The sequence below is a fragment of the Trachypithecus francoisi genome, unplaced genomic scaffold, assembly GCF_009764315.1.
Source record: "Trachypithecus francoisi isolate TF-2019V2 unplaced genomic scaffold, Tfra_2.0 Lachesis_group20, whole genome shotgun sequence".
NCBI classification, from domain to species: Eukaryota; Metazoa; Chordata; class Mammalia; order Primates; family Cercopithecidae; genus Trachypithecus; species Trachypithecus francoisi.
In genome coordinates, this window is record NW_022681466.1 from 48,487,037 (window position 1) to 48,514,111 (window position 27,075).

At 46.2% G+C, this 27,075-nt stretch overlaps 1 protein-coding gene across 1 annotated transcript in view; it reads left to right on the top strand.

The window, feature by feature from the left end:
- The window catches only part of LOC117067530 (acid-sensing ion channel 2-like), a 281,615-nt gene that overhangs the window by 165,767 nt on the left and 88,773 nt on the right, over positions 1-27,075 (top strand). The window contains exon 2 of the mRNA XM_033184211.1: positions 22,234-22,384. Within this exon, the coding sequence (XP_033040102.1) occupies positions 22,234-22,384 (151 nt within the window). The remainder of the gene's footprint in view (positions 1-22,233; positions 22,385-27,075) is intronic.

Genomic DNA, 27,075 nt, shown 5'->3' on the forward strand with positions numbered 1-27,075 from the left:
TAAAACGCCCTGAATGTCTACTGTGTGCAGACCTTGAACTGGACACAGAGACCTGAAAACAACTGGCCCCCAGCCACCTCACTCTGCTTAAATGTTAGAATGTGTGTTCCAGGAGGACAGGGACCCTTGGGGACCTACTCACTGCCATTCTAAACACTTAACTGGTTTTATTTCTTAACATCATGACAGCCTTTTAAGATGTAGGATAATGCCAGGAAGAACTGAGGCAAGGGAAATTCACTAACTACCCAATTCAGGGGCAGAACCAGCATTCAAAGGCAGGTGATTTGGCTCTGACTGCATAAGTTTAAATGTTAAAGTACATAACCTTGAGCCACATAGTAAGTGTGCCAAAATATTTGTTGAATGAAAACCTGAATAGGTGGCTGGGAGGAGGTCACAGAGCATTTCAGAATGTTGCGGCCTGGGCCAGGCTGGACAGACCCAGTGCAGGTAGCGTTGATTGTGCCCAGCATCCAGGCCAGCTCTCCATAAAGGGCACCCATTTTAAATAAAATGAACTCCCCTGGCCTCTTGATGCTTGGGAGATGGTTTTCTCCTGTCTCAGGATGATTGTATCTGGCCCCATTTCCTCTGAGGCTATTCTTGATTTTTTTTTCCCTCCCCACTGTGTGTCTGGCTCTAACCCCCTTCTCAGGTCCCGTTCGGTGGTTACCACTTTATGTTCTAAAATGCACCATTAGGAGTGTGATGTATGGCCTGTTCAGCAGGGCAGCCACACTGGTAGTCTGAGCCGGCCAGGGAAATGAAGAGGCCACCGCCTGCCAACAATGGCCGCCCATGGTCCTCTTGGGGAAGACAGGCTGCCTCAGACAGAATGACCTCCTTCAGCCTCACAGGACTCCCAGAAGTATGAAGCACCTGTCCTCACACATAGCTCATGCATCTGTCTGTTTACCCTGCACGCCCTTATTAGACACCCTTGTTGTGACAGGAGCTGCAGAGAGAGATGAAAAAGATGCCTTGCCTGTCCTTGTGGGATTCACTGTGTGGACTGGCTCAGGGGCTAGGATAGGGTCACAAGCCAAGGCCTCCAAGGCTGTAGCTGAGTGGTTCTAGGGGCCGTGGGGTTAGCTGTAGGAGCCTGTCTTAGCAACATGAACACACAGCTCTCCAGCATTATGCACTTTTATGAGAGAGGGGAGGGACCCAAGGCATGGAGAACCCCAGCAATTCCTCCTAAAAATTGCTTGGGATTCCTCTAGAAACCTAGAATTTTATCAATGGAAGGGTCTATGTAGATTTTTTTCCTCCTGTTTAAGCCATTCAGACACCCATCCCTTAGCCATCCCAGAAATAGGAGCCTCCAGTGGTAGCTGGCGTTTGAGGCAGGCCTTCAAGTCCTATCCTGTTCTGCCTGTTGGATCCTGGCTTTGCATGGGCTCATCTCTCCTTTGTAAATAATAATAACCACAATAAGCACAGCTGGCTGCATGCCAGGTGCCCACATTCATTTAATTCTCTAACAACCCTGTAAGGTAATCCTATCTCCCACTTTATAGATGAAAACACTGAGGCTCATAGAGTTTGAGTCCCTTGCTCAGGTTCACACGTACAGCTGATAAGCAGTGGCATGTGGATCTGAAACCCAAATCTCATGTTGTTGCTGGTTCAGACTGTTTTCCAAATCTGTGATTCCTCATTCTAACTTGGATTCTCACCTCACTCCACTCTCCTCTCCCCAGGCTTAGGGCCCTTAGGTGTTTGCCCTGACTCCACCTTCAGCACCTCCCGTGGTCTGGAATGAGGAGCCCTGGCTCCAGTTCATGGCTCTGGAGAATCCAGGTCTCTTCCAGACTCTCATCCAAGTCCCCCTCCGGGAGGAAAAAGTGAGGATCCAGATCAAGGTTATCCACTCAGTCCCCTGCTCTTGACAATATCCTCCAATATCCCAGACTCTTGGGGGTTCGGAGCGTTGAGGAGCATGCGGATAGCATTTGCATAAATACTTCTTCTAGTGACAGGGAGCTCACTGCCTTCCAATGTAGCCCATTCAACTGACAGACAATCAAAATTTGCTTGTGGTTGCTTCTTCTTCATTTGATACTTAACATGTATCTGTTTTGGTATGAAAAAAATTTAAACATATGCAAGCTAGATCGAATAGTATAATGAACCCCTTGTACCTATCACCCAAGTCCTACAATATTAACATTTTGCCATTCTTGTTTCCTCTGTACCTATGCCCACTCCTATCCTTTACCTGAAGATGAAGGCAGGGTGGAGGGGGAGCAGGAAGAGAAGGAGGAGAAGAAGAGGAGAATTTAACGTCGCTTTGTTGTTGTTGTAAAACTTTATGTACATTGACCTGCATAAACCTAACCTGTATTGTTTTGGCAAATTTTTGTGCTGAACCCCTATTAACCTCAGTAGAGAAGGCGCCAGGTTCAAGAGGCTAGAGAAGACACCCAGAGCCCACAAATGAGACATGGGGTTTTACTAGGGGCTTACATACAGGAGAGAGTCCAGTGTATGACGGGCTGTACAGGAAAACTGCCTTACGTACAGAAACGGCCCAGTGGCGGGAGGCTGGACAACTTATCTGTCTTATGAACAGCCCAGTGGCAGCGGGCTGGGCAGGAAAACCACAACCGTTTGCAAACAGCATGCAGTTTACATAGCATTTTCACTTAACACCCTCCCCCTAATGACTCCACCTAGCAACCTCCATTTAACTCAAAACTTGGGCCCAAATCCCCTATATGGCCTATGTTCCAAAGGACAGGACAGGGGCTCAGGTGTTCCTCATAGACAAGGAATGAGTCTCCACGTTGGCCATTCCTGAATTCTCTAGCTCAGAACACACATCCTGATGCATCTGCCATACAGGGTCATCCTCAGGGCATGCTAAAGTTATTGTTCTCAGGTATGTTTACCCTACACAAATAGATACACCTTTGTAACCCATACCATTATCATGATATAGAAGATGTGCATCTCCCAAAAAAGGTTATTGTTGGACACTTTAATTGTTACATTATTTCTCTATGTCCAACCCAAATCCTAGAACTATTCTCTATGGCAGTACAAGAAAGAATATGTCTATTCTTTTTTCCAAATTATATTCCTTCAAATATTTGCAGATAGCAGTCGTGATTCTCTCTAAATCGGCTCTTCTCTATTCTAAATACCCCTAGTTCCTGCAGCCATTTCTTTTTTTGTTTTCAGAAGACAGAGAATTGAATGTCAACATTGATAAAAGGAGACCTGATTTCCTCTTTACCAAACCTCTTCCCAGCCACATCCCACTTGGGCCCTGAGGACAGGAAGGGGTTTGCTGTGAGAGGTGTTGCCCACCTGCCAGATTTTCTACTTTCTGGGATGCTGGGTCTATAAGGCAGGGCCACACGGGTGTACTCACTTTACATAGCCTCTGAACAGCTGATCTGTGTCCAGATTTATCTTTCTTTATAAAACAAATTGCAGCATTACCTCTTTCATGCATTCTTTTTTAATTCAATCATTCAACAAATTTCTATTGCATACTTACGCTAAGCTAAGCTGTGTCTAGAGTACTTGGATAAATAAGAAACAGTCCCACTCTTTGGGGATGGAGCACAAACAGAAAAATATATGGACATATTCACTTATTCAGCATTTGTTGCATACTCACTGAGTCCCTGGAATAAGGGCAGATATTGGAACTATCGCCACCTTTGAAAAACTAAGGCACTCATGCATTCACCATCTGGGAGTGTTGGTAGCTGACATTGCTTCACTCTGGAAATTCCAAGCCTCGGAATTGCCTTCTAAATTAGAGAGGTACCTCACCCAGAGTTGTGTCCTCTCCCCAGAGTTAGCCCAAATCCAATGGGGATACAAATTTTGGCACCTCACCTCAATCCAGGACAGCTCTGAAGGGCCACCCCCACTCCAGAGCTCCCCATAGGTCAGCTGAGGCCTCTGTTAACAACTACGTGGAAGTTCAACTTCTCCTGCCAACTTCCCTCCTGCATGGGTATGATCGGTGGGTGTGGAGCCCAAGGACACTGCCCAGTAAACCTCTTGCATGCAAGTCTCCATCCTCAGTCTGCTTCCCAGGGAACCCAGGAAGTGAGCAAAAGCAAGATGGCCTGGAGCTTACAGTCTAGTGTGGAGAGACAGGCCTCAATCAGATGATCACACAAATATGCAGCAACTGGGGCTTGAAGGAAAAGTATGTGGTACCAAGAAAAGGGCTCCCTTCATTAGACTTGACCTTGGTTTGGAAGAGCCAGCTGAGATTTGAAGTTCAAGTAGGAGTGAGCAGACTGTCCAGTGTGACGGGATAGAGGGCAGCACAGGGTGCTGCCAAAGCCCCAGGAGGGCATGTCAGCTGTTCCGAGCAGGGGGTAGGTCATCAGGGAAGGCTTTCTGGAGGAAGTATTCCCTAGTTGGAGTATGAAGTATGAGTAAGAGTTAACTCAATGAAGGCAGGGACATGTTCTGAGCATAGGTGTCAGCATGTCTGAAAGCACAGAGTTATGAAGTAGCATGGTGTCTTTGGAGAAAGGCAGGGCTGGGAAGAGCTGACTCATGGAGTGCGGGAGAGAAGAGGCTAGAAGGAACTGAGTGGGGCCCAGGTCTTGAGAATTCTCAAGAATATGCCAGCCCAAAACCAAGAAGTTTGCAGCCTTGCAGAGGTTTAAGCAGGGGTGTTTGCTTTTGAAAAAGATCTGCCTGACTGCTATGTGGAAGATGAATGGAGGAGGAAGGGACTGGGGCAGGAGACTCTGTAGGAGGCTGTGGCAGTTAACCAGGTAAGAGATGAGCAGCTCACCCGGTTGCATGGCTGAAGGTAGGCAGGACTGAGAGGAGGAAACTAATTAGAGTGACATTTTCAAAACAGAACCAACAATACTTAAACCTGCAGAAAGCCACAACCCTGTCTCCCTCAATTCTCTGGCTTTGAGGAAAAGAGTTGTGAAACTTCATTGAATTTTGGGAATAGAGCAAAGACTCATATCATTAATTGGCAGCACCACCAGACCACCCCGAAGAGTCTCAAGGTATCCCTCTGCCATGCCTAGGATGTAATTGGCACTCAAGAGGTTTCATATGCTGGTTTGCATTTAGTCTAATTTATATTCAGGCACATTGGAACATGCTCAAGTGCAAATCTTAGGTATTGTTCCATTGCTGAGAAATATTTTTTTCTTGCTGTCCCCTATTCTGCATCCTGGGAGGCAGAGTTCCCAAGGCTTCTTAATCAGACACACCAGGGTTGAGATCCCACGTCTTCCCTGCTACACGACGTTGGGAGAGTTGATTAGCCTCTCATGGATTCTGCCACTGCTTCTCTAGCAACAAGAGTTATGGTAGGGTTGCTGGGAGGTTCACCTGACATGTTTCATAAGTCTCAATTATCCTTCCGGAAAAGATTTGCAGCAGTCTTGCTCTGTCACCAGGCTGGAGTGCAGTGTCGCGATCTCGGCTCACTGCAACCTCCGCCTCGCAGGTTCAAGCGATTCTCCTGCCTCAGCCTCCTAAGTAGCTGGGACTACTGGTGCACACCACCACACCCAGCTAATTCTTTGTACTTTTAGTGGAGATGGGGTCTCGCCATCTTGTCCAGGCTGGTCTTGAACTCCTGACCCCAAGTGATCTCCCCACCTCAGCTTTCCAAAGTGCTGGGATTACAGGCCTGAGCCACACCTGGTCAGAATTGACATTTGATCCTTCAAACAACCCCTCAGAACTCATGGTCTCCACGGTAACTCTGTGAGGCAGATGTGGCCAGACCATTTGACACATGACAAAGTCGAGTCACAGAGACCAAAGTGAAGGAGACCGGACTTCGTTTCCATGTAACCCTGAGAAGTATTATTATCCACATTCTTAGATGATGAAACAGGTCAGAGAAAATAAGTAACTGACCCAAGGTCACATGACTCAGGCCCCGTAGAACTGGGCTTCCCACTTGGACCTGTCCCAGTAAAAAAAAGCCTGTGCTTTTCTGTCTTCCTGCTTGCACTTCACGAGTCTGTGATGCCTCTGCAAGTAACTCACCTTCCCTGAACCCCAGTTTCCTCATCTGTAAATGGGACAATAGTGTCTATTTTGTGAGTTTGTTGTAAGAGCAAGTTGTCACTCCCTTTCGTCACATCTGTCTCTCCTGTCTTCATCTGACATTGTCCTGAGCAGGAGCTGGACTAAGATGCAAAATTTAAGGAGGCACCCACACTCAGGTTAATGCAAGTGCAACCCCTGAAGTAATTGCTCCCTTAAATTTCATGCCCTAGGTCTTCATTTGCCCCATCCTAGTCCTGGTCCTGTTCCAGGGATCTAGAGGGGATGTAGGGGTGTGAAGAGGACAGGAAAGATAGGCTGTAGGGTGAACTGATGTGAAAGCAGTAGCAGAAAACAGGCCCTGCCATGAATGCCCACAGCTCGACAAGAACAATAGGCTGGAACAGGTGGACCTTGCTTTATGTAATTACGCTGGAGAGTTGCATTCCGTAAGTTAATGTGCATGAATCCGTGATGATATTACAGCTACTTTATCTCCCTGATGATCTTAAACTGTTTTATCTTCATTTCTTACAGCTCATGAACTACCTGAGGGTACTGTCCAAGTCTTATTTATCTTTGTATTCCCAGGACCTAGCAGGGTATTTGACATGTAATAGTTGCTCATTAGATGTTGAATGAACTAAAAATGTTTTGCCTTTCATTGTGAAAGCCTCTAATCATCTTACGTCCTTTGATATTTAGTTCATAATTCAAGGAACTGTGGCACAATGAAAACTACACTCCCCTGGAATTCTAGTATCCCAGGATGAGACAGTAAGGCATGAGGATACTGAATAAATATTAGCCCAACTTAAAAAGCTAGTAAGTGGCAAAATCATGCTTTGATTCCAAAGCCTGTGCTCTCTCTTTTATGGTACAGGGGCCAAGTCTAAGCAATATTTGTCAAGTATACAAGATACCATCTCTGCCTCTGTCACTCGTGAGTCCCTTCTACCCCAGCCCTCAAGTTGTGACTCTCATATTGCCCTGTGGCTGGGGTCCCCCACCCCCTGGCCACAGACTGTTAACAACCCAGCCTATTGGGAAGTGGGCCACAGAGTAGGAGGTCAACGGCGGGCAAGCCAGCCAAGCTTCATCTGTGTTTACAGTCACTCCCCATTGCTTGCATTACTACCTGACTCAGCCTCCTCTCAGATCAGTAGCAGCATTAGATTCTCATAGGAGCATGAACCCCATTGTGAACTGTGCATGTGAGGGATCTAGGTTGTGCCCCCATTATGAGAATCTAATACCTGATGATCTGTCACTGTCTCCCATCACCCCCAGATAGGACTGTCTAGTTGCAGGAAAACAAACTCAGGGCTCCCACTGAGTCTACATTATGGTGAGTTATCTAATTATTTCTTTATATTTTAAAATGTAATAATAATAGAAATAAAGGGCACAATGAATGTCATGTGCTTGAATCATCCTGAAACCATCGCTCCGCTCCTCCCCAGTCCGTGTAAAAATCGTCTTCCATGACACCAGTCCCTGGTGCCAAAAAGGTTGGTGACCACTGCCCTGTGGCACCTTCTCAAACCCTTCCCCACTTTCAGGCATTGCTTCTTGCTACAGAGACACTGGCACCACCAGTAGAACTTATATGCTTCTGGTGCAAAACTGGCAAATAGGGTTTGTCTAACTTGCCAACTCCAATGGACCCATAGTGGCAGCCAAAATTATTGGGCTGAAAACAACTGTGAGTCCCAGAGGGAAAGAGCATTGTGATCAATCAATTATGTCTGTTACAGATCTAGAAAGGAGAGTGGTATCATGCATGCTGTATATCTCCGAGCCAGGCCCTAATTCCACATGTCAGGAAAGCAATCTGATTAAACTACAGAAAACTCTCTACATTTGTGAATCTGTGATGGCTTTGAACATTCACAATGTAAGCTTTGCTACTAAAATTCCATGCTACTCAATCTCTAAGACCAGCTGTGGGGAAAACTAGCAGACAATGACATTCTCCAAGCAGTTCCTGGAAAAGCTGAAATATGACTTTAATAAGAAAACATGAATTCAGTAAGAATATGGTATGAGGATTTTAGTGCCATATGAGTAGTTACCTATTTGACCTTTTCTTGATCAGCTTTTAGAATCGGCCTGCCTTGGGATTGTTTTCTGCCCTGCCATTAATGGAAACATCTGCTTTTCTTCTGTAAACATCATAAACTATCATTTGGTTTCCACTGATGCATCACTTTCAATCCAGCCCTGTAGAATAATGCAAAATTAACCAGGAACACAACACAACACACTTCTGATCCCCTCTTCTTCCTTCTCCCATTCCACACCTGCACGAAAGAAGGGATATGCCCAGCAAGTGTGTAATGAGGCAGGTGCAAGGAGTGACATGTGTCTGATCTCAGGGTTGGTCATCTAGTCATAAAGCACACTCATAGTGGGAGGAATTAGCCCACCCAAGCCCATGGGATAGGAGCTGGGAAGGCGGGAGGAAAGTGAAGTTCAGCTAAGCAGAAATAGCCAGTCAGAGTGATGCAGACTTCCGCAAGAATACCCAAGAAACTTTCCAGAAGGGATCTGGGTACAGCCACAGGGAAACCAAGCAGGCAGGTACTCCCATAAATTCAGCATGCAGCAGTTAGTAGCAGGAATAGGGTTGTAATCACAAGATTAGGTAAGCAACGGTTTGGTTTTTTTTAAAAAAAAAAAAAAAGGTTTTAATGGCAACCACCAATCTACTATCTCTGAGTTCAATTTTTTTAGATTCCACATATATAAGTGAGATCATGTGGTATTTCTCTTTCTGTGCGTGGCTTATTTCACTTAGCATAATGTCTTATTTATCTAGATGTATCTATGTTGTTGCAAATGACAGAACTGTCTTCTTTTTAAAGGCTGAATGGCATTTCACTGTGTATCTATACCACCTTTTAAAGTTCACGTACCCATTGATGGGCACTCCTGTTGTTTCAGTATCTTGGCTATTGTAAATAGTGCTTCAAGGAACGTGGGGGTGCAGACATCTCTTCAACATATTGATTTTAATTCCTTTAGCTGTAAACCCAAAAGTGGGATTACTGGATCATATGGTAATTCTATTTTTAGTTTTTTGAGGACATGCCATACTGTTTTCTGAAATGAGTGTGCTAATTTACATTTCCACCGACAGTGTACATGTGTTCCCTTTTCTCTACATCTTCACCAATACTTGTTATCTTTCATCTTTTCGATAATGGCCATTGTAACAGATGGAAGGTGATATCTCCTTGTGGCTTTAATTTGCATGTCTCTGATGATTTGTGATGTTGGGCATTTTTTATACATCTGTTGGTCATTTGTACTGCTGGTTACCAGAGGCTGGGGTGGTGCAGGTGGATGGAGAGGGAGTGGGGAGATGTTGATCAAAGGGTGCAAAGTTTCAGTTAGACAGGAAGAACAAGTCCTGATATTCTGTTGCACAGCATGATGACTATAGTTAATAAGAGTGTATATTTCAAATTTGCTAAAAGAAGGGATTTCAAATGTTCTCCATTTAGAATATTTAAACCACAAAGACATGATAAGTATGTGAGGTGGTGGAAATGTTAATTAGCCTGATTTGATCATTGCACAATGTATACATGTATCAAAACATCATGTTATACCTCATAAATGTGTCAATTAAAAAACAAAACCAAAAAACATCAAGTATTGAAAAGAAACCTCTAACAGGAACCATGAACCCAGAAATCACATCCTATAGGAGCTCAGATATTAAAGTTCAGGTGCAGAATCTCTATTAATAATAATATTACTAGCTAGTTTTATTAAGTGAGTACCCTCTGCCAGGCACTTCAAATCCATCATGTCATGGGTGATCAGAACGTAGATTAAGATGTGCTCCATCGATTGTGGCAGCTTCGGGGCCACATCCCAGTGTGTACGGGCTGCTGTACCGTGAGCACCCCTGACTCCAGTCTGCTGTGCTTGGGAGCTGGAACAGGCAGGGGCTGCAGGAAGCATGCCAGTAGGGTTGGAAATAGGCAGTAGGGACAGCAGAGATGGGAATGGGAGCAGACTGTGGATGGTCTATGGCCACACATTCTCCCTCACTCTTTCCTGGGTTCTTGCCCTCCTAAAAGCTGGGAACTCCTCCTGGGTTCTGCTCCCTACATTTGGTGGCAGCCAAGTGGGTGCTCGTCACAGTCAGCCTTGGCTCGCTACAAATATGCTTCCTCTTATTTCATCTACTTGTCTTGGCCGTATGTTCCTAGGTGTGGTCTGGTGATGTGTTGGCAGTGGACAGATCAGAGAGTCAGCCTTGGGGAGATCTCTGAGGCTGACAGGTTCTCTCAGGAGAATCAAATGCTAACTCCTCTCAGTTGCTGCATCTCTGTCTTAATAATTATCGACTCTGTGAAAGCTGAGCTCCATTATTCATTATGCACAGTGCCTGGCATGTAGTAGGTATGCAGCCAGGATAATCTGACTCCACGGTCCGTGTTCTTCCACAATTCTGCCCGCCTCTTAATAGAACCCATAGTTGTCTACCTCAGGGTGTGGGGTTCCAGTCTGGAAGACAGCTGGAATGATGAGCAGATAGGCAGGGCTCAGCAGGCAGCCAGAAGCATAGACTGGCACCACTGGCCTTTCTGAAAGCATTAGCATGGCCCTGCTAAGACGAGGAACCAATCTAGGGGATCTGTCTCTCAGCCTGCCAAATACCACTGCTGTCGCCACCACTGTCCCTAGGGAAAATTTCACAACATTTCTCCATGCCCCCCACCATCCCACCATCACTGCCCACCAGGCAGCTTCCTTCTGTGCACTCCCACAGTGCCTGGCACCACTCAGTCTGTGGGCCACCCTCCCCACTGGGTGATTCCTAAAGGGTGACTCATGTCTGTATCCCCAAGGCCTGATGTGGTGCCTGGAATACAAGAGGTGTTCTAGAGTGTTCTAGAGATGCTCACTAAGGAAATGAACGAGAGAGCCACAGGCATGGTCCCGGATGGAACAACATCTGAGATTCAACATCCACAGCCAAATAGCAACTCCTTTCCTCCCTAGTTCCTGCAGGGCTTATGCAAGATCCAAGCCATAAGCAGGAATACTCCCTGCCTGGGCTGAGCCTTTTTGTTTTTCTACAGAGAACTTTCAGGCTCATCATACTCCTTTTGATCTTTACAACAGCTCCACTGGAAGGTATTCTTACCAGCATTGCTGAGATGCACGTTCAGGAACCAAAAAGATGAAATGACTTCCCCAAATCAGTGGTAGAGCCAAGATTTGAAACCAGGGCTGCCTGGTCCGCAAATCCATATTAGCTTTTTTTCCTTCACCCAAACTCCCCATTAAGTGCCTTCTATACACCAGCTACCAGACTAAGCCCTGGGAACACAGAGGTGAAAATGACACAACCCCTACTATCTACAGGAGACAGACAGTAGAGCCCTCAGAAGAAAGAGCAAGCAACCTGTCATTGTGTCCCATTTGAAATTTCCATCAAACGCAGAAATGCCTGTCAACCTTCTTCCCTAAACCAGCCAAGCTGTGGTCCAACATGAAAGACTCCAGTTTCCCCACCTTCCACTTCATCATCTCAAGTCAGACCCAATTTTAGATTCTCAGATGAGTTGTCAAGAGGGATGCACCAGCAGAGGCCCAGCATGTTGAACACCTTTCGAGGTGAACGACTGGAGTGCCTTCAGCCTTCCCCTCTGCCTCTGTGAGTCATCTGCTAGGAGAACACATTTGTCCACACAATTGAAGGAGAACACTCCGATTCGCCTGTTGTTCCCCTTCGTGTTGTTTTCCCAACCAACAGACAGATTTGCAGGCGCTTGATGCTCTTTTTCCTGCGTAGCATTCACACATCTCTTCCTGCACGGTCTGAAGCTCTCTGGACAGCTGCCCAGCAGAAAAGTCCCCGGCTGTGCTTCAGTCTTGGAGGCAGGAGACTAGAAGGCCTCTGCCTCTTAGTGAGAGCAGCACAGGAAATGTCACATCGCAGCAGATGGGCCCCAGGGCATGGAGAAGGGGGGTCACATTACCATATCATACATTCAAATAATGCAGAGCGTTATTCCAACAACTCGCACATGAGAAGGGAAACATCAGGCAAACTACTCTTTAGCTGTAGGACCTTGTAGCCTCCTGTAGGAGCCTCAGTTTTCTCAACTGTAAGCTGGGAAGAATAACACCTACTTCCAAGGGCTTTGTGAGCCTTAACAGACGAAGTGTTCAAAGCAATCAGCACAGTGCCCACTCACACTCCATGATTGCTTATCCTTCCCTTTCTCCGCAGAAAAAGTAGCTTCTAAGGAGAATGATGTCAATGATGTCCTGAAAAACATATGGCCTCCTGATTGGGAAGGGCAGAGGGGCTGCATTGTGGTCGCATTTGCCTCATCTCCTTTATTCTCAGGAACAGCACCTGCCACGTGGAGATGCTTACATGAGTGTTTATTGAAATCACTTTTTCAAACTCACTGTGAGAAAAAGCACAGTCATGCAGCACTCCTTAGAACATGATAGGTGGTCAAAAAATTCCTGTTTCAGGAACAGGTGAATGAGCAAGCAGGTTTTTTAATAAGATCCGGTCTTTACCTTCAAAGAGCTAACCATCTACAGCAGCTTCCTTGCTAATAAATCCCTCTGGCTGCATTTAATTGACAAGAACCTTAATTGCAACTTCAGAAAACAAGAGGCAGGTTCATTTTGTTTACTAGGAGCCGGGTAACCCATTTGACAGACTTTCTCACTTCCCAATTGTGTGAAATGTATTTGAGGAGTTTGAAAGAGAAAAACAAAACAAACAAAACTAAATGGCTGGCTTTAACAAGCACATTATTTTGAAAACAATCTAATGAGAAATTTCAGTAACTCACTGAGAAGAAAGCAGAATCAACTCAGGGAAAAGAAAAAACAGCTAAGTTTTAGAGGCATTTTGGAGCAGTGCAATTTCATTTCCTTCAAGTGTAATAAGCAAGAAGAGATGAGAAACCCATCACCCAGAAGAAGCCCTAAAGGTCAGGATTAATGAATAGGTTAGAAGGTTTGATGCTTGCAGGACCAGCTGTGTGCTGGTAAGTGGATGTTTCAACAGTCCTTGAGGGGGCTTATGCATAATTTATTTTCTTAAGTAGGTACACAGTGTAGAAATGTTGTTTGCACTATTAATTGGACCAGAAAACCGTGTCTTCACGGGTATTAGCTATTCCTAACCCCTCACAGCAAGGGATCCACTTTGCATTTCCCAAACTCTGTAAGGCAGAATGCCCCAATAGATCACACCATGCGCAGATGCTGGCAGCAGGCAATCTTACTCTTGTGCCCGGATGCAATGATCCAGGAAAAGGATCCTAGCCATTATTTCCAAGTCCCGGCGTGTAGAAACAGAAGGCTTCGAGGAACAGCAGAGGTTCAAGACATGAAGCCCAGGTCAGATATCTACTCTCCCTCCAGATTAGCTGTGTGACCTGGGACAAGTCATTTCACCCCTCTGAACATCAGACTCCCCAGGTGCAAAATAAGAAGTTTGGAGGGGAAACTTTTTGGTGTCTGGCACTTTGGTCGGATTTCTCTGACTCCGAGACATGCCTCCCCAACCACCAGGTGGGAGAGCCCTAATGTCAGCAAAGCACCAGCCTCACTAGTCTGCCAGAAACAAAGCAGGCTGGGAGATGGCTAAGGATATGAGCAGTGGCTGTGAGGGGTGGGGGCAAAGAGTATAGACTTCGGAATTAGGCCAAGAATGATTTCGCCCAGGCTTCTTCAGCTCTGTGACCTGGCTCAGCCTCTCTGTGCCTCAGTTTCCTTATCTGTAAAACAGGGATGATAACATCATCTTCACAGGGCTGTTGCAGAGGTTAATGACAGCAGATATAAAGTGACTAGCACTGAAGGCGCTCCAGGGAGGGCAGCAAAGCCAGCCTGTGATTTCAGAGCTACTTTAAGGGTTACTGGAGGATCAGTGAGACTCTCTCCTTATTCTACACCTTATTCTACATTTCTTTGATTTAGAATGTGCCAACTTCAGATTGGTGGTATCCACTGTACCAATAGCTAGTTACAATTCAGCTGCTGGAACGCATATAGATTTTCAAAGAGGGTTGTGTGCATGGAAGCATCTCCCTCTCTACAGAACTCCTTGGCCCCCAGTAATCCCATTGGCTACCCTGGGCTTCCAGCAGCAGGCTTAACATCATTAGAGAATAGAAAAGCAGGGGCACATGGCTGTTTCCTTCCCCTCTAACTACTTTAACATGACAAACCTTCACGTTGTGCACATGTACCCTAGAACTTAAAGTATAATAAAAAAATTAAAAATAAATAAATTAAGAAAAAAAAAGATGAGCTTGGTATTGTATGAACATAAGCAGAGAGCACAGGAACCCAAGCCCCCATTTTTCAATTCATCTCTGATCCCATCTTCAAAACTTAAATAACTCATCTCTCTTCTGCTGAAAAGTAGACACATAGTACTTCCTTCTAGTATGGAAGTAAAGATGTCTGTTATGTAACCTTCCAAACAAATCTACCACATGGCGTGATTACCTTGCCCCGTTTGCAAAAGAGAACACGAATTGACAATGGCCACAGACTTCACTAGCCATCAGTGAGCTGCTTTAGCCTAGTGTCCCTTCCTTTTAATGTCTCTGATGGGAAGGTCTCACCCATGAGTCTCAGCTCTGCTACCCCTTGGCACTGTGGCCTTAAGCAGCCTCAGATTCTCCATTTCTGGATGTGAATATAAAATGCCTCTACTTCCGGGTGGTTGGGACCATAATCAAGAATGAGAAGGGCCAGGCGCAGTGCCTTACGCCTGTAATCCCAGCACTTTGGGAGGCTGAGGCAGATGGATCCCTTGAGGTCAGGAGTTTGAGACCAGCCTGGCCAACATGGTGAAACCCTGTCCCTACTAAAAATACAAAAATTAGGCGGGCATGGTGGTGCACACCAGTAATACCGGCTACTACTCAGGAGGTGAGGCAAGATAATCGCTTGACCCCAGGAGGCGGAGGTTGCAGTGAGCAGAGATCATGCCACTGCATTCCAGCCTGGGTGACAAAGCAAGGCCCTGTAAAAAAAAAAAAAAAAAAAACTTATATAAAACTATGACTGTGCCAATCAGGAGTCAGCACAAAGTAGAAGCTAAGGAATTGTTAGTTTCCTTTCCTCCATCTTCAAAGGGCCATTGAGAAAGTTGAAGTTCTATGTATATGCAATCTCAATCTCTGAACAGTAACACACAATGCAAGCATTAGGAATGAAAATGATAGTTGTGGGACTTATTTTTATCTCAGGAGCACCCCCACCACCACCACCATTCCTGTAGATCCAGGTTTGAAACATGCATCTTTCTTAATTCCTAATTAATTCTTGTAGACCAATCCAACTAAGTGCAATCCTAGACTCTCAGCAACCCGGCAAATCCAGCCTTGCCATCCACAATGGGCCTGTCAACACTTACCGGGAAAGCAGAGAAATGCCTGGCAGAATAGCAGGTCTGAAGAAGCAACGAGCTCAACCTGACAGTCTGGACTTAAATAAATTATATTTTCTGGCTGGGGGCGATAAGGCATAAATTTGAAGCGTATGTTCTTACACGTCATGATGCCCCAATATGCAGAAAGAGCTGCATCTTGTTCCAAGTTTGTAGCAAAATTGCACTGTGTGTAAATAGCTCTCTGGCTTTTGACGATGAGCAGAGAGGAAAATAATCCTCTGAAAAAAGCCAGGCGGGAGTGGCAGGCTCAGCGGTCCAGGCTGGGAGGCCAGGAAAGGCATGCAGCCAGGGAGCGGGCGCTTTGCTTTCCCTGAGCCTCTCTGCCGGCACCTAGGAAGGTAAACTGTCCCCAGTCATCTTAGTTCCTAAAAGGATTATTTCCTCTAATGCTTTCATGGAGACGCAAGCAAAAACGCTTGGGTCCAATTAGGTGGGAAGTGAGAAGGCTCCAGCAGAGAACGGGAGGGAAGGGGAGCTGGTCAAGATGTCAGCATGAGCTCCAGCCAGAACCAGGTGAGGCCAGCCAACACAGAAGGGCACTTCCTGGAGGTGCACAAGGAAATGTGTGCCAGCAGCACCTTGACTCTTATTCATTCATTCATTCATTCACTCATTCATTGAATAAAATAGACACAGTCCCTGCCCTCTCAAAGCTGACAATCTGGCAGAAAACACATCCGACAAATAATCATATAAATAACCATCCAGTTACACACTTTGATAGACACTATAATGGAAAAATATAAGGGGTGTGAGGTTGTAAAACAAGAAGTCACGATTTGAATGAAGGCTGGGAGCCTGGAGAAGCCAAGCGCCTCTCTGAGAAAGTGGCTTTCAAGCTGAGGCCTGATCAGGAGGAGTTGGCCAGGCAAAGCGTGCCAGAACATTCTAGGCAGAGAACACTCTAGGCATGTGGAAATGCCTGGCGGGGAAGAGCTTGCTGCACATCCTGGGATCCGAAGAGGCCAGTATGTTTGAAGCCTGTGAGAGCAGGGAGAAAGTATGCCAGGAGCTGAGCCGTACCAGGCCCCAGTAGGGACTGGGGGTACTGAGGGCTTCATCCTAAATGTAACAGGAAGTCATACAAGGATTTTAGGCCTCCTGCTGGTGGTCTTGACTTGATAAAGAATTTAGCTGTCCAAGCATGGAGGCAGGCGCCTGTAGTCCCAGCTACTTGGGAGGCTCAGGCAGGAGAATGGTGTGAACCCGGGACACAGAGCTTGAGTGATCTGAGATTGCGTCAATGCACTCCAGCCTGGGTGACAGAGCGAAACTCCATCTCTCTTTTTTTTTTTTTTTTAATTATACTTTAAGTTCTAGGGTACATGTGCACAACGTGCAGGTTTGTTACATATGTAGACATGTGCCATGTTGGTGTGCTGCACCCATCAACTCGTCATTTACATTAGGTATATCTCCTAATGCTATCCCTCTCTGCTTCCCCCTCCCCACAATAGGACCCGGTGTGTGATGTTCCCCTTCCTGTGTCCAAGTGATCTCGTTGTTCAGTTCCCACCTATGAGTGAGAACATGTGGTATTTGGTTTTCTGTTCTTGCGATAGTTTGCTGAGAATGATGGTTTCCAGCTGCATCCATGTCCCTACAAAGGACACAAACTCATCCCTTTTTATGGCTGCATAGTATATGTGCCACATTTTCTTAATCCAGTTTGTCACTGATAGACATTTGGGTTGATTCCAAGTCTTTGCTATTGTGAATAGTGCCACAATAAACATACGTGCGCATGTGTCTTTATAGCAGCATGACTTATAATCCTTTGGGTATATACCCAGTAATGGGATGGCTGGGTCAAATGATATTTCTAGTTCTAGATCCTTGAGGAATTGCCACACTGTTTTCCACAATGGTTGAACCAGTTTACAGTCCCACCAATAGTGTAAAAGTGTTTCTATTTCTCCACATCGTCTCCAGCACCTGTTGTTTCCTGATTTTTTAATGATTGCCATTCTAACTGGTGTGAGATGGTATCTCACTGTGGTTTTGATTTGCATTTCTCTGATGGCCAGTGATGATGAGCATTTTTTCACGTGTCTGTTGGCTGTATGAATGTCTTCTTTTGAGAAGTGTCTGTTATATCCTTTGCCCACTTCTTGATGGGGTTGTTTGTTTTTTTCTTGTAAATTTGATTGAGTTATTTGTAGGTTCTGGATATTAGCCCTTTGTCGGATGAGTAGGTTGCAAAAATTTTCTCCCATTCTGTAGGTTGCCTGTTCACTCTGATGGTAGTTTCTTTTGCTGTGCAGAAGCTCTTTAGTTTAATTAGATCCCATTTGTCAATTTTGGCTTTTGTTGCCATTGCTTTTGGTGTTTTAGACATGAAGTCCTTGCCCATGCCTATGTCCTGAGTGGTATTAGCTAGGTTTTCTTGTAGGGTTTTCATGGTTTTAGGTCTAACATTTAAGTCTCTAATCCATCTTGAAATAATTTTCATATAAGGAGTAAGGAAAGGATCCAGTTTCAGCTGTCTACTTATGGCTAGCCAATTTTCCCAGCACCATTTATTAAATAGGGAATCCTTTCCCCATTTCTTGTTTTTGTCAGGTTTGTCAAAGATGAAGATGTGTGGTATTATTTCTGAGGGCTCTGTTCTGTTCCATTGGTCTATATCTCTGTTTTGGTACCAGTACTATGCTGTTTTGGTTACTGTAGCCTTGTAGTATAGTTTGAAGTCAGGTAGCGTGATGCCTCCAGCTTTGTTCTTTTGGCTTAGGATTGTCTTGGCAATGCAGGGTCTTTTTTGGTTCCATATGAACTTTAAAGCAGTTTTTTCCAATTCTGTGAAGAAAGTCATTGGTAGCTTAATGGGGATGGCATTGAATCTATAAATTACCTTGGGCAGTATGGCCATTTTCACAATATTGATTCTTCCTATCCGTGAGCATAGTATGTTCTTCCATTTGTTTGTGTCCTCTTCTATTTCACCGAGCAGTGGTTTATGGTTCTCTTTGAAGAGGTCCTTTACATCCCTTGTAAGTTGGATTCCTAGGTATTTTATTCTCTTTGAAGCTATTGTGAATGGGAGTTCATTCATGATTTGGCTCTCAAAAAAAAAAAAGAAGAAGAATTTAGCTGTCACTTGGCCACCTCTCTGATTTGGCTGTAGTCACCCTCTGGCTCCCCACCCCTGCTGCTCTGGTGACTGCCACGCTTGACCAAGCTCTAACCTATTTCAGCTCACACCTGGCACATTTGTGAACTTGCTCCAGCACACTGCATCCAGAAGAAGGGCAGAAAAGATTACATTGACACCAAGGGCAGCTGCAGGAGCTGCTGCCTGGGCTAGGATGGGTTCTAGCCCTGGCAAGGAGGCAGTCAAGGATGGGGAACAAGTCTCTACTCACTCCCACTATAAAGAGCTCTCTGCTCCCTCTTTGACAGGGAAAGCCTTCAATTCATGAGGCTTCCGTTCCCACTGTATCTGCTCAAAGCAGACACTCAGTCAATGATCAATTGAAGTGCAGAGATGGGAGGATCTTAGCACCCCACTACACCCTCTATCTCTTTTTGTAAGTGAAAAAACTGAGAGAGGCTGGTATAAAGGAAAGAAAGGGTCCCAGTTGGACACTTTCTTGCTGTGTAACCTTTAGCAAGTCATTTCCTCTCTCCTGGGTCTCTGTTTCCTCATATGTAAAGTAAGGTGGATTAACAAGATGATCTCTAAGATGCTTTTCAGTTCTTACACCTTGTCATCATCTTCAGATGCTTAGGGAGGGTCAAAACACCTTCACCAATGACACTGGGCATGATTTGGCGGGGCCGAGATCACAGCTGATTTCAGGAGTCCACACCACTCTCTAACCCCAGCCCAGTATTCTGAAGTTCAAGGACCAAAAGGTGAAGGAGTTGGAATTTGCAATAATCTGATGCTAAGTTGAAATTTACTTTTGCTTGCAAATCCCTTCATACAGATAGGCAAATTAATATTGTAAGCAATTTTGAAGAGACAGAGAGGATATTTAGAGTGTCTACAAAGAAAAGCTCTATTGGAGCACCCCAGAATTCACTCCAGATGTGTTCAACGCCTTGCAATGGATGTGCTATGAAATGCTCTTATCTGTTCATTACAGTGATCCCCAGGAACACGTCTCCAAGGGATAAGTTCATTTGCCAAGTTCAATTGCTATATGCAATAGTTATGAAAAAACTTGGTTCTTTGAAAAAGTATGTTTGCTTTGGACTTTGCATTAATTCCAGCTGTTCTCCTCTGCCATGAAGCTGAAAGAGTAGGGATTGGCTGTCCTGAAATAGTGCAGCTGGCCAGGGACTCAGAGCTGTTTCGTATAGTGGAGAACAACATAGATGTTTCACTAACCCTTCCTACAGGTCTTGAAGGCAAGCAGTAGAGCTTGTACTTTTTTGCAATCCCCATAATCCTTGCACATAGTAGGAGCATATGCATATGAATATTGAATGGACTGATGAGGAAAGCAAGGCAGAAAGGAGCAGTATGTGGCTAGGAAGTGTCCCAGTGACGAAAACCCTCATGTCCCTCCCAGGACAGCACAGCAGAAAGGACACATGTGTTAGAATCAGACAGATATAGATTTGAATCTCAGTTTTTCTCCTACTAGCTGTGTGACCTTAGGCAAGTCACTTAACCTCTCTGGGCCTTGGTTTCCTCCTCCGCACAATAGGTAAAGCAATAACTGCCAATGGTCACGGTTGTAAAAGTTAAATGAGATAACATAGATAAGCATCTAGCACAGTTCCTGGCACATGATAGAAGCCCCTCTTCCTTTCTTCTATCTAGCCATAAAGATTTACATAAGAAAGGCAGCCTCCCACGTCACTTCTGTTATTTACTTGCCCGTGCACTGAAAGCTGGGAAGCCAAAAAGCCTCCCTGTGGCCTCTATGCTGTAGGATGGGACAGTGCAGTGAAGCGTGCTCAGGAAAGTGGCCCAGACCCAAATCTCTGTGGCTGCAGGAATCCAATACAGTCAGCCTGGCTTTCCTCCAGCCAATTCTGCCAGATGTAATTTGGCTTCAGCTGGAGGTTCGAAAGCAGTTATATAATCATCATAACCCATAGCATTTGTAGAAAGCTTTTACAGTTTTAAAGCACTTTTGCATGCGTTACCTCATTTGATCCTCTCAATAACCTTGAGAGGTAGCAAAGCCAAAGACTAGAACCCCCATTTTATAGATGGAGACACTGAGGCTGGGAGAGTTTATTTGGTTCACTTAAAGTCACACTATAAGAAGTGGCAATATCAAAACTTGGACAAAGATCTCTGCATTCCTTTCCCTGGGCTTTTTCTACACCATCACTCTGCCTCTTGTAATCATACTTTCATCAAGCAAAAGTTGACTGAGCCCCTACTGTGTGCCAGCAATGTACTAAGTGCCGGGATTCAGAAATGAGAGGCAGAGTCAAATTCAGGAGAGATGCAAAACCAGCTATTCAGTGAGTGCCAAGCAAGGAGTGCTGTGGTGAAGGATCAAGGGGAGCAAGTAACCCAACTTGGTCCAGGGTTTCAGGAAGTCTTACTGGAGATGGAAATGCATTGATCTGGTCTTGGAGCCCAGCTAGAGGTTGTCCAGGCAGAGAGAGAAGTAAAAGGAGTTACTGGTGCCAGAAGCAGCAAGTGGAGAGCCACAAGTGTGTGAAGCATCAGCATATGACCTGGGGCTGTTACAAGTTGTTTGGTCTGGCTCCATCCACTCACCCACTCATTCATTCATTCATTCAACATGTATTTCCGGAGCACCCCATGTGCCAGTCACTATACTAGCTACTAGGGATAGATAATCATGAGCAAGCGGACATAGTCCCTGAGCCCCTGGAGTCTACCTTCCAGTGGATGCTGCTGGACTCAGGCGGAAAGCAGCAGAGTGAATGGTAGAAGGAATAGGTGGAGGGCATTGCAAAAGACTGGGCATTGCAAAAGACTGGGCATGGCAGGTCTGAATTCTAGCCTAAAGAGCATAGGGAGCCCTGATGGGTTTTCAGCACAGGATTAATGTGATAGGGTTTGCATTCCAGAGTAACTCACAATTACCTTAGAGGATGGGCTGGAGAAGGTCATCTGGAATCCTGAAGTCCATCCAGGAAACCAGAGTGATGCAGGCAAAAAAACGCTTGGGTCCTAAATTTCATCAATAAGGAAGACAAAAGACTAAATTCAGGACAGATGTAGAGGGGTTATTGATAGGTTCTGCTGCCCGACTGGTCATCGGCGTAAGGAATAAGAAGTGTAGACAGCAACTCTGAGGGTCTGACTTGAGCCCCTTGGCAGATGGCAATGCTGTTCCCTGGAACAGACTTGCAAGAGAATTGCCAATGGGGTGGGGAAGCTAAGGAAGAAGATCAGTTGCCTCTGGACAAACTGAGTGCCCAGGGTCTGCTGGAAACATACCTCAAAGGTGAACCCAGTGTGTCCGGATGCCAGAAGAGAGCCCAGGGCTGGAGGTGTGGATTGGAGGATCAGGAGTTTACAGATGATATTTAGTGCCTGGAAGTGAACAGGACCTCTCAAGGTAGTGCTCAGAGGAAGAAGAGACCAGATGCTACTGCAAGAAACCCCAAAGGACATGCAGATTTGCTCTTTGATGCCAGAATTTCACTTGGTAAAAGTCAGGCCCACAGCCAGGATGAAAAACCGCTGGTTCCTGAGAGGGGTGATGGTGACGGGCTGTGGGGACTCTGACCTGCTGTCAGATTTCTGGGGTCTTGCCAATCTCTGGACCCCCATCTGAAGTTACCCATGTGCTTCTCTCTCTCTCTCTTCTCTCCTTCAGGTGTTTACAAAATATGGGAAGTGTTACATGTTTAACTCAGGCGAGGATGGCAAACCTCTGCTCACCACGGTCAAGGGGGGGACAGGCAACGGGCTGGAGATCATGCTGGACATTCAGCAGGATGAGTACCTGCCCATCTGGGGAGAGACAGGTGAGCTGGGCACAGGGACCGGGCATAGGGTGATGGTGGAGGGCTGCAGGCCTACCTCTGAAAGACTGGTGAGCTGTCTTGGCCCACCCTGTGAGGGATTACTGTCCAACAAGAGGTTGGTGACATGCTGCTAAATCATAAAGATGTCCCTGGCTTGGGCTGGGATGCCCCGGGTTTCCTCACATTTTACTATGTGGGAGAGGGACAGATGATGGGAATACTGGAGAGGTAAGGTAGGTAGGGGGAGGGAAGACATGCGGGAAGGTTTGAAGTAGCAGGTGTGGTTGGTCAGGTGAGTGGCTTGATTTCAGGAGAGGAGGAAAGGATGACAGCCTCTCTCAGTCATCCTGAATATCCCGACCAGTTAGAAGAACTGAAAGGAAAGCAGGCTGCTGCCCACTGGGGGAAGCTGGAGGTGCTGGGAAGTGTTGGAATACCAAAGGACATGGGCTCAGGGACCTGGCATCATGCCTGTGTGAACCCCTGGGGGACCCATGTGTATAGACCCTAAAGCTTATTTCATGCATTCATCTATTCATTTATTTCCTCAGCAAACCATTCCTTAACCATGTACACTATCTCAGGCTTTGCACCCAAGTAAGGACATTATGATGAAAAAGACCAAGTCCTTGATCATGGCCCAGAGGAAGAGACACAATCACAGGGAACAGGGTCAGGAGAAACACCAAGGGTATTTGAGCAGCGTCTTGAGATGGTCTTGGATCATCCAGATGGGCCTGATGTAATCACAGAAGTCTTTATAAGAGGAGCTCAGGAAGGTCAGACAGAGAAGGCAGTGTGATGACGGAGGCAAAGACTGGAGTGATGCAGCCACAAGCCAAGGAGTGATGGCAGCCTCTAGAATTTCACCAGGAAAAGAAGGTAAAGAGATGCCCAAGAGTGGGAAACATGGATTTAAGAGGGACCCAAAGTCAGATTAATGCTGTGTTCAGGGCATAATGGGAAGGATTGCAGAGGTGGGTCAAGAGAGGAGCGTGGGGAGCAGCCTGAAGGGGATTGGGAGGGGAGGGAAGATTCCAGCAGGAGGGAGGTCCTGTGCCCTCAGGTTGGGGTTGAGGAAGGGGTGGAGCCCAAGCAGCCCAGCCCCCACCTCTTGCCACCCCTGTGCCTTGAGTTCATCGACTTTGGACTCTAGAGTCTGGCACTCAGCATACCCAGGTTTATCAGGCTGCTGAGACAGTGAGTGCTTCCACCCCAGGAGGACTGACTGCAAACTCCAGGCTCTCTCCCACCACTGCTCTCTCAGGAACACCCTGATGCGGGGAGGGGAGTGTGACCATTTACCTCCCATCACAGCCAGTCCTCTGCTCCTCCAACTGAAAGATAAAATGGCCACACACGTGTTACTGCGCCAGTGCCATCTGGAAGCTCACCTCAGGAGCCAGGGCAGCCCAAGCTCCATCAGCCACTCACTGAGGAGACGCTTTGTTGATCCTGTGTACTTTTCTCAACTCAATGCCCCTCCAGGTGCAGACAGATGAAGGTTTGTGTCCGTTCTGATCTCTGGCATCCCTGAGGGCTGGTGAACAGGGCATCCTGAGGCCAACTGGGCCCTGGGACCGTGGGGGTCTGTAGACAACTCAGGGTCCAGGGGATGGAGTCTTGGTCCCCAAAGAGAGGCCGTTCTTGCAGACACCAGAACACATATGATTATCCAATCGTCTGTGGAAGAAGAGGGAAATAAGGAAATAAAATGAGTCATGGAGACCCCACACTCAAAGCTTAAATAGAAGTTAGTTATGTCCTTCCATGATAATGGTAGGTTTCCTAGCATGTTATCTTGATTCAGGAGCAAAAGCACATGTACACACACACACACACACACATACACACACACGCGTGCACTCTCAGTGCCAGGTCCCCATCACAGACATCGTCACACAGCACAGTTCCCTGTGGAATATGGCGTTGGTCTGAGCACTGACTGCAGGCTACAAGGCTACCCAAAAAGTCTGTGTTCTGCCTCCCAAAGCCACAGATGGTCAGAGCAGGAAAGAACCTCTGAGATCATCTCTTCCAGGCCAACCTTCTCTTTCCCCTGAGGGCTGGATTGAAGTAATGATGTCTTTGAAGTCATGCAGTGAGTTCATAGCTGAACCAAGACTGTTCTGACCCAAGCTTTTGGACCCTCAGTCAACCTGACTGGACGATGAGCTACACCAATTCGGGGAAAATTCATAATCTTGATTAAGGACTTGTCACATGCTAACACTGTGCAGGTCATCATCGGGGTGCAGGAGGCATGAGAAAAGACCCCACCTTTCAGGATCTTATTATCTCACTGGGGGAACCAGATGTGCACACAGTTTCTGCAAGAGAACTCCAGTCTCGTTCCTGGCGAGAGTTTGAGTCATCCCTGCGAGATGGACCAGTACAGTCACTTAGACAGTCTCCTTTGAGACTGGGGAGTTGGGGAAGCAGGCTGTATGAAGAACAGGTTTAAAGCAGGGGCAGGGGATAGAGGGGCAGAAGAAACAGGTTAGAGAAAAATCTGATCAGTGCTGTCCTATAGACCCTTCTGGGCTGATGAAAATGTTGTCTATCTGCTCTGTCCAGTACATTAGCCACTAAACCCTTGTGGCAATCAAGTATTTGCAAGGCAGCTAGGAGAATGAGGAATTGAACTTTTTTATAATTTCAATAGATTTTTGGGGAACAGGTGGTGTTTGCTTACATGAATAAGTTCTTTAGTGGTGATTTCTGAGATTTTATTGCACCCATCACCCGAGCAGTGTACACTGTACACAGTGTGTAGTCTTTTATCCCTCAACACACACCCACACTTTTCCCCAAATCCCCAAAGTCCACTGTATCATTCTTATGCCTTGCAGAGGAATTGAATATTTAATAAAATGTCATTTTCATTCATTTAAGTTAGCTAGCTGCAGGAGGCTGGTGGCTACCATATTAGAGAGCAGATAGTATATTGGAAAACGGCTTCTGACAACTCTAGTTGACTTCATGGATTTTGGCTTTTGCAGCCACCTCCCGTATTCCTGGGGTCATAATATTCCATATTCCTGCCTATCCCCTCACCATGACCTTGAGTGTCAGGTAGAACTCCTTGTCCCCATTTTCCAGAAAAGGAGGCTGAGGTTTCGTCGCTTCCCCCTGACTCCGCAGCCGGACCCTTGAACTCCTGCATTAGGGTTCCCTCCATCGTACCTTTCTTCAGGCTGAGAAGGCCCTGAGCAATGTTCTGCCTCTTGCAGATTGCTGGTCACCTCAAAGCTGCTTATTTCCTAGGCCAGTGGGAGGTGAGTCCCATGTGGGTGAGAGAGAAGCCAGCACATCTGTTGAAGGATGGGAGGTGGGCTCTGGCAGGTGAGAGATGCTTGTCTGTAAAACCACCTGAGGAGGCGCAGACACACACGGCTGCTTGGTCATTGATCTCGAGGACAATGAACACAGCCAGGCCTATCCCTGCCACAGTCATCAGGAGGCAGCCTTCCTGACCTGCCGAATCGTGCAGCCCCACAGATGCCATCTCCCTTCCTTAACATTCCCACCTCTCAATCCCCAGAGGAAGGAGGCCAGGCCCAGGAGTCTAGGAGATATTTGGGTGGTGATGGAGAGGAAAGGAATTGAAATGTGCCTGTGGCAGTCTGATGTGTGCCCAGGCAGTTTGATGATGGAGGCAGTATAGAAAGACAGAGAAAATGGCATGACAAGGTCAAGCAGACCCAAGACCCCATCCCAGCTCTTCCTTTCCTAACTGCGTGACTAAGGCCAAGTGAATGGGCCTCTCTTTCCTCATTTGTAAAATAGAGATAAATAAAACTCATTGGCTTTACAGGAGGGCTGAAGGGCTCAAATGAGAGTTCTCTGCAAACGGTAAGCAATGAGAGGGAGATCGTGCCCACCAGCAGGTGGGAAGATAGTCAAAAAAAAACCTCCAGAAGCAGAGATTATTCCAAATATCCCACACCTGAGACAGAGCTCTGCAGCAGGTCAACATCTGGAAGCCCCATTCTGCCCAAAGCAGAGCCTCTGGAACACGTTTGCCTTGCCTTGTGGATGGCTCCACTTCTCAGGAATGTCAGGAAACAGTGAGGGAACCACTCTTCTGAGGATAATTCTAACTAACAGGAAGGACCTTTTGGGGAGGTGGTGATAGTGTTGACCACCATCAACACAGAGGGCACCAAGCAGTAAGTTAACAAAAGACACACTCTTTGAGTAGACCCAGCCCTATGAGCTCATGCTTAGTAAGTAGACGGTGACTCTACGAAAATTATCAAAAATGTCCCTTCCTCCAGGCTGACAATGCCCCACACCAGGGTGCTCCCCTTGGTCACACATCTTCTTGTGGGGCACCCTGGTAATATGCCATTTTAAAGGAAGAGGTTCAGTTGCATGTGGTCCTAGAGAGTATGCCCCAAAATGAGTCCTAAGGAACATCAGGAGTTTGGGATATAACATGTTTTATGAACAAAAAGGCGCAGGGCCCAAAAAGAATTTAGGGAATTCTGGTTAAAAAACATTAAACACATTTATTCATTGCAGGAATTCTTTAATATAACACATCGTGAATCTCCAAGATGGGAATAGCACATGCAGCATTTATTTCCCAAATGCCTTTGACCACGGAAACCTTCATTTTCATGGAAAAGCTCACAAAATATACTTTTGAAAAAGCTGTCTTAGACTGTAGCAGTGCAGATTTCATG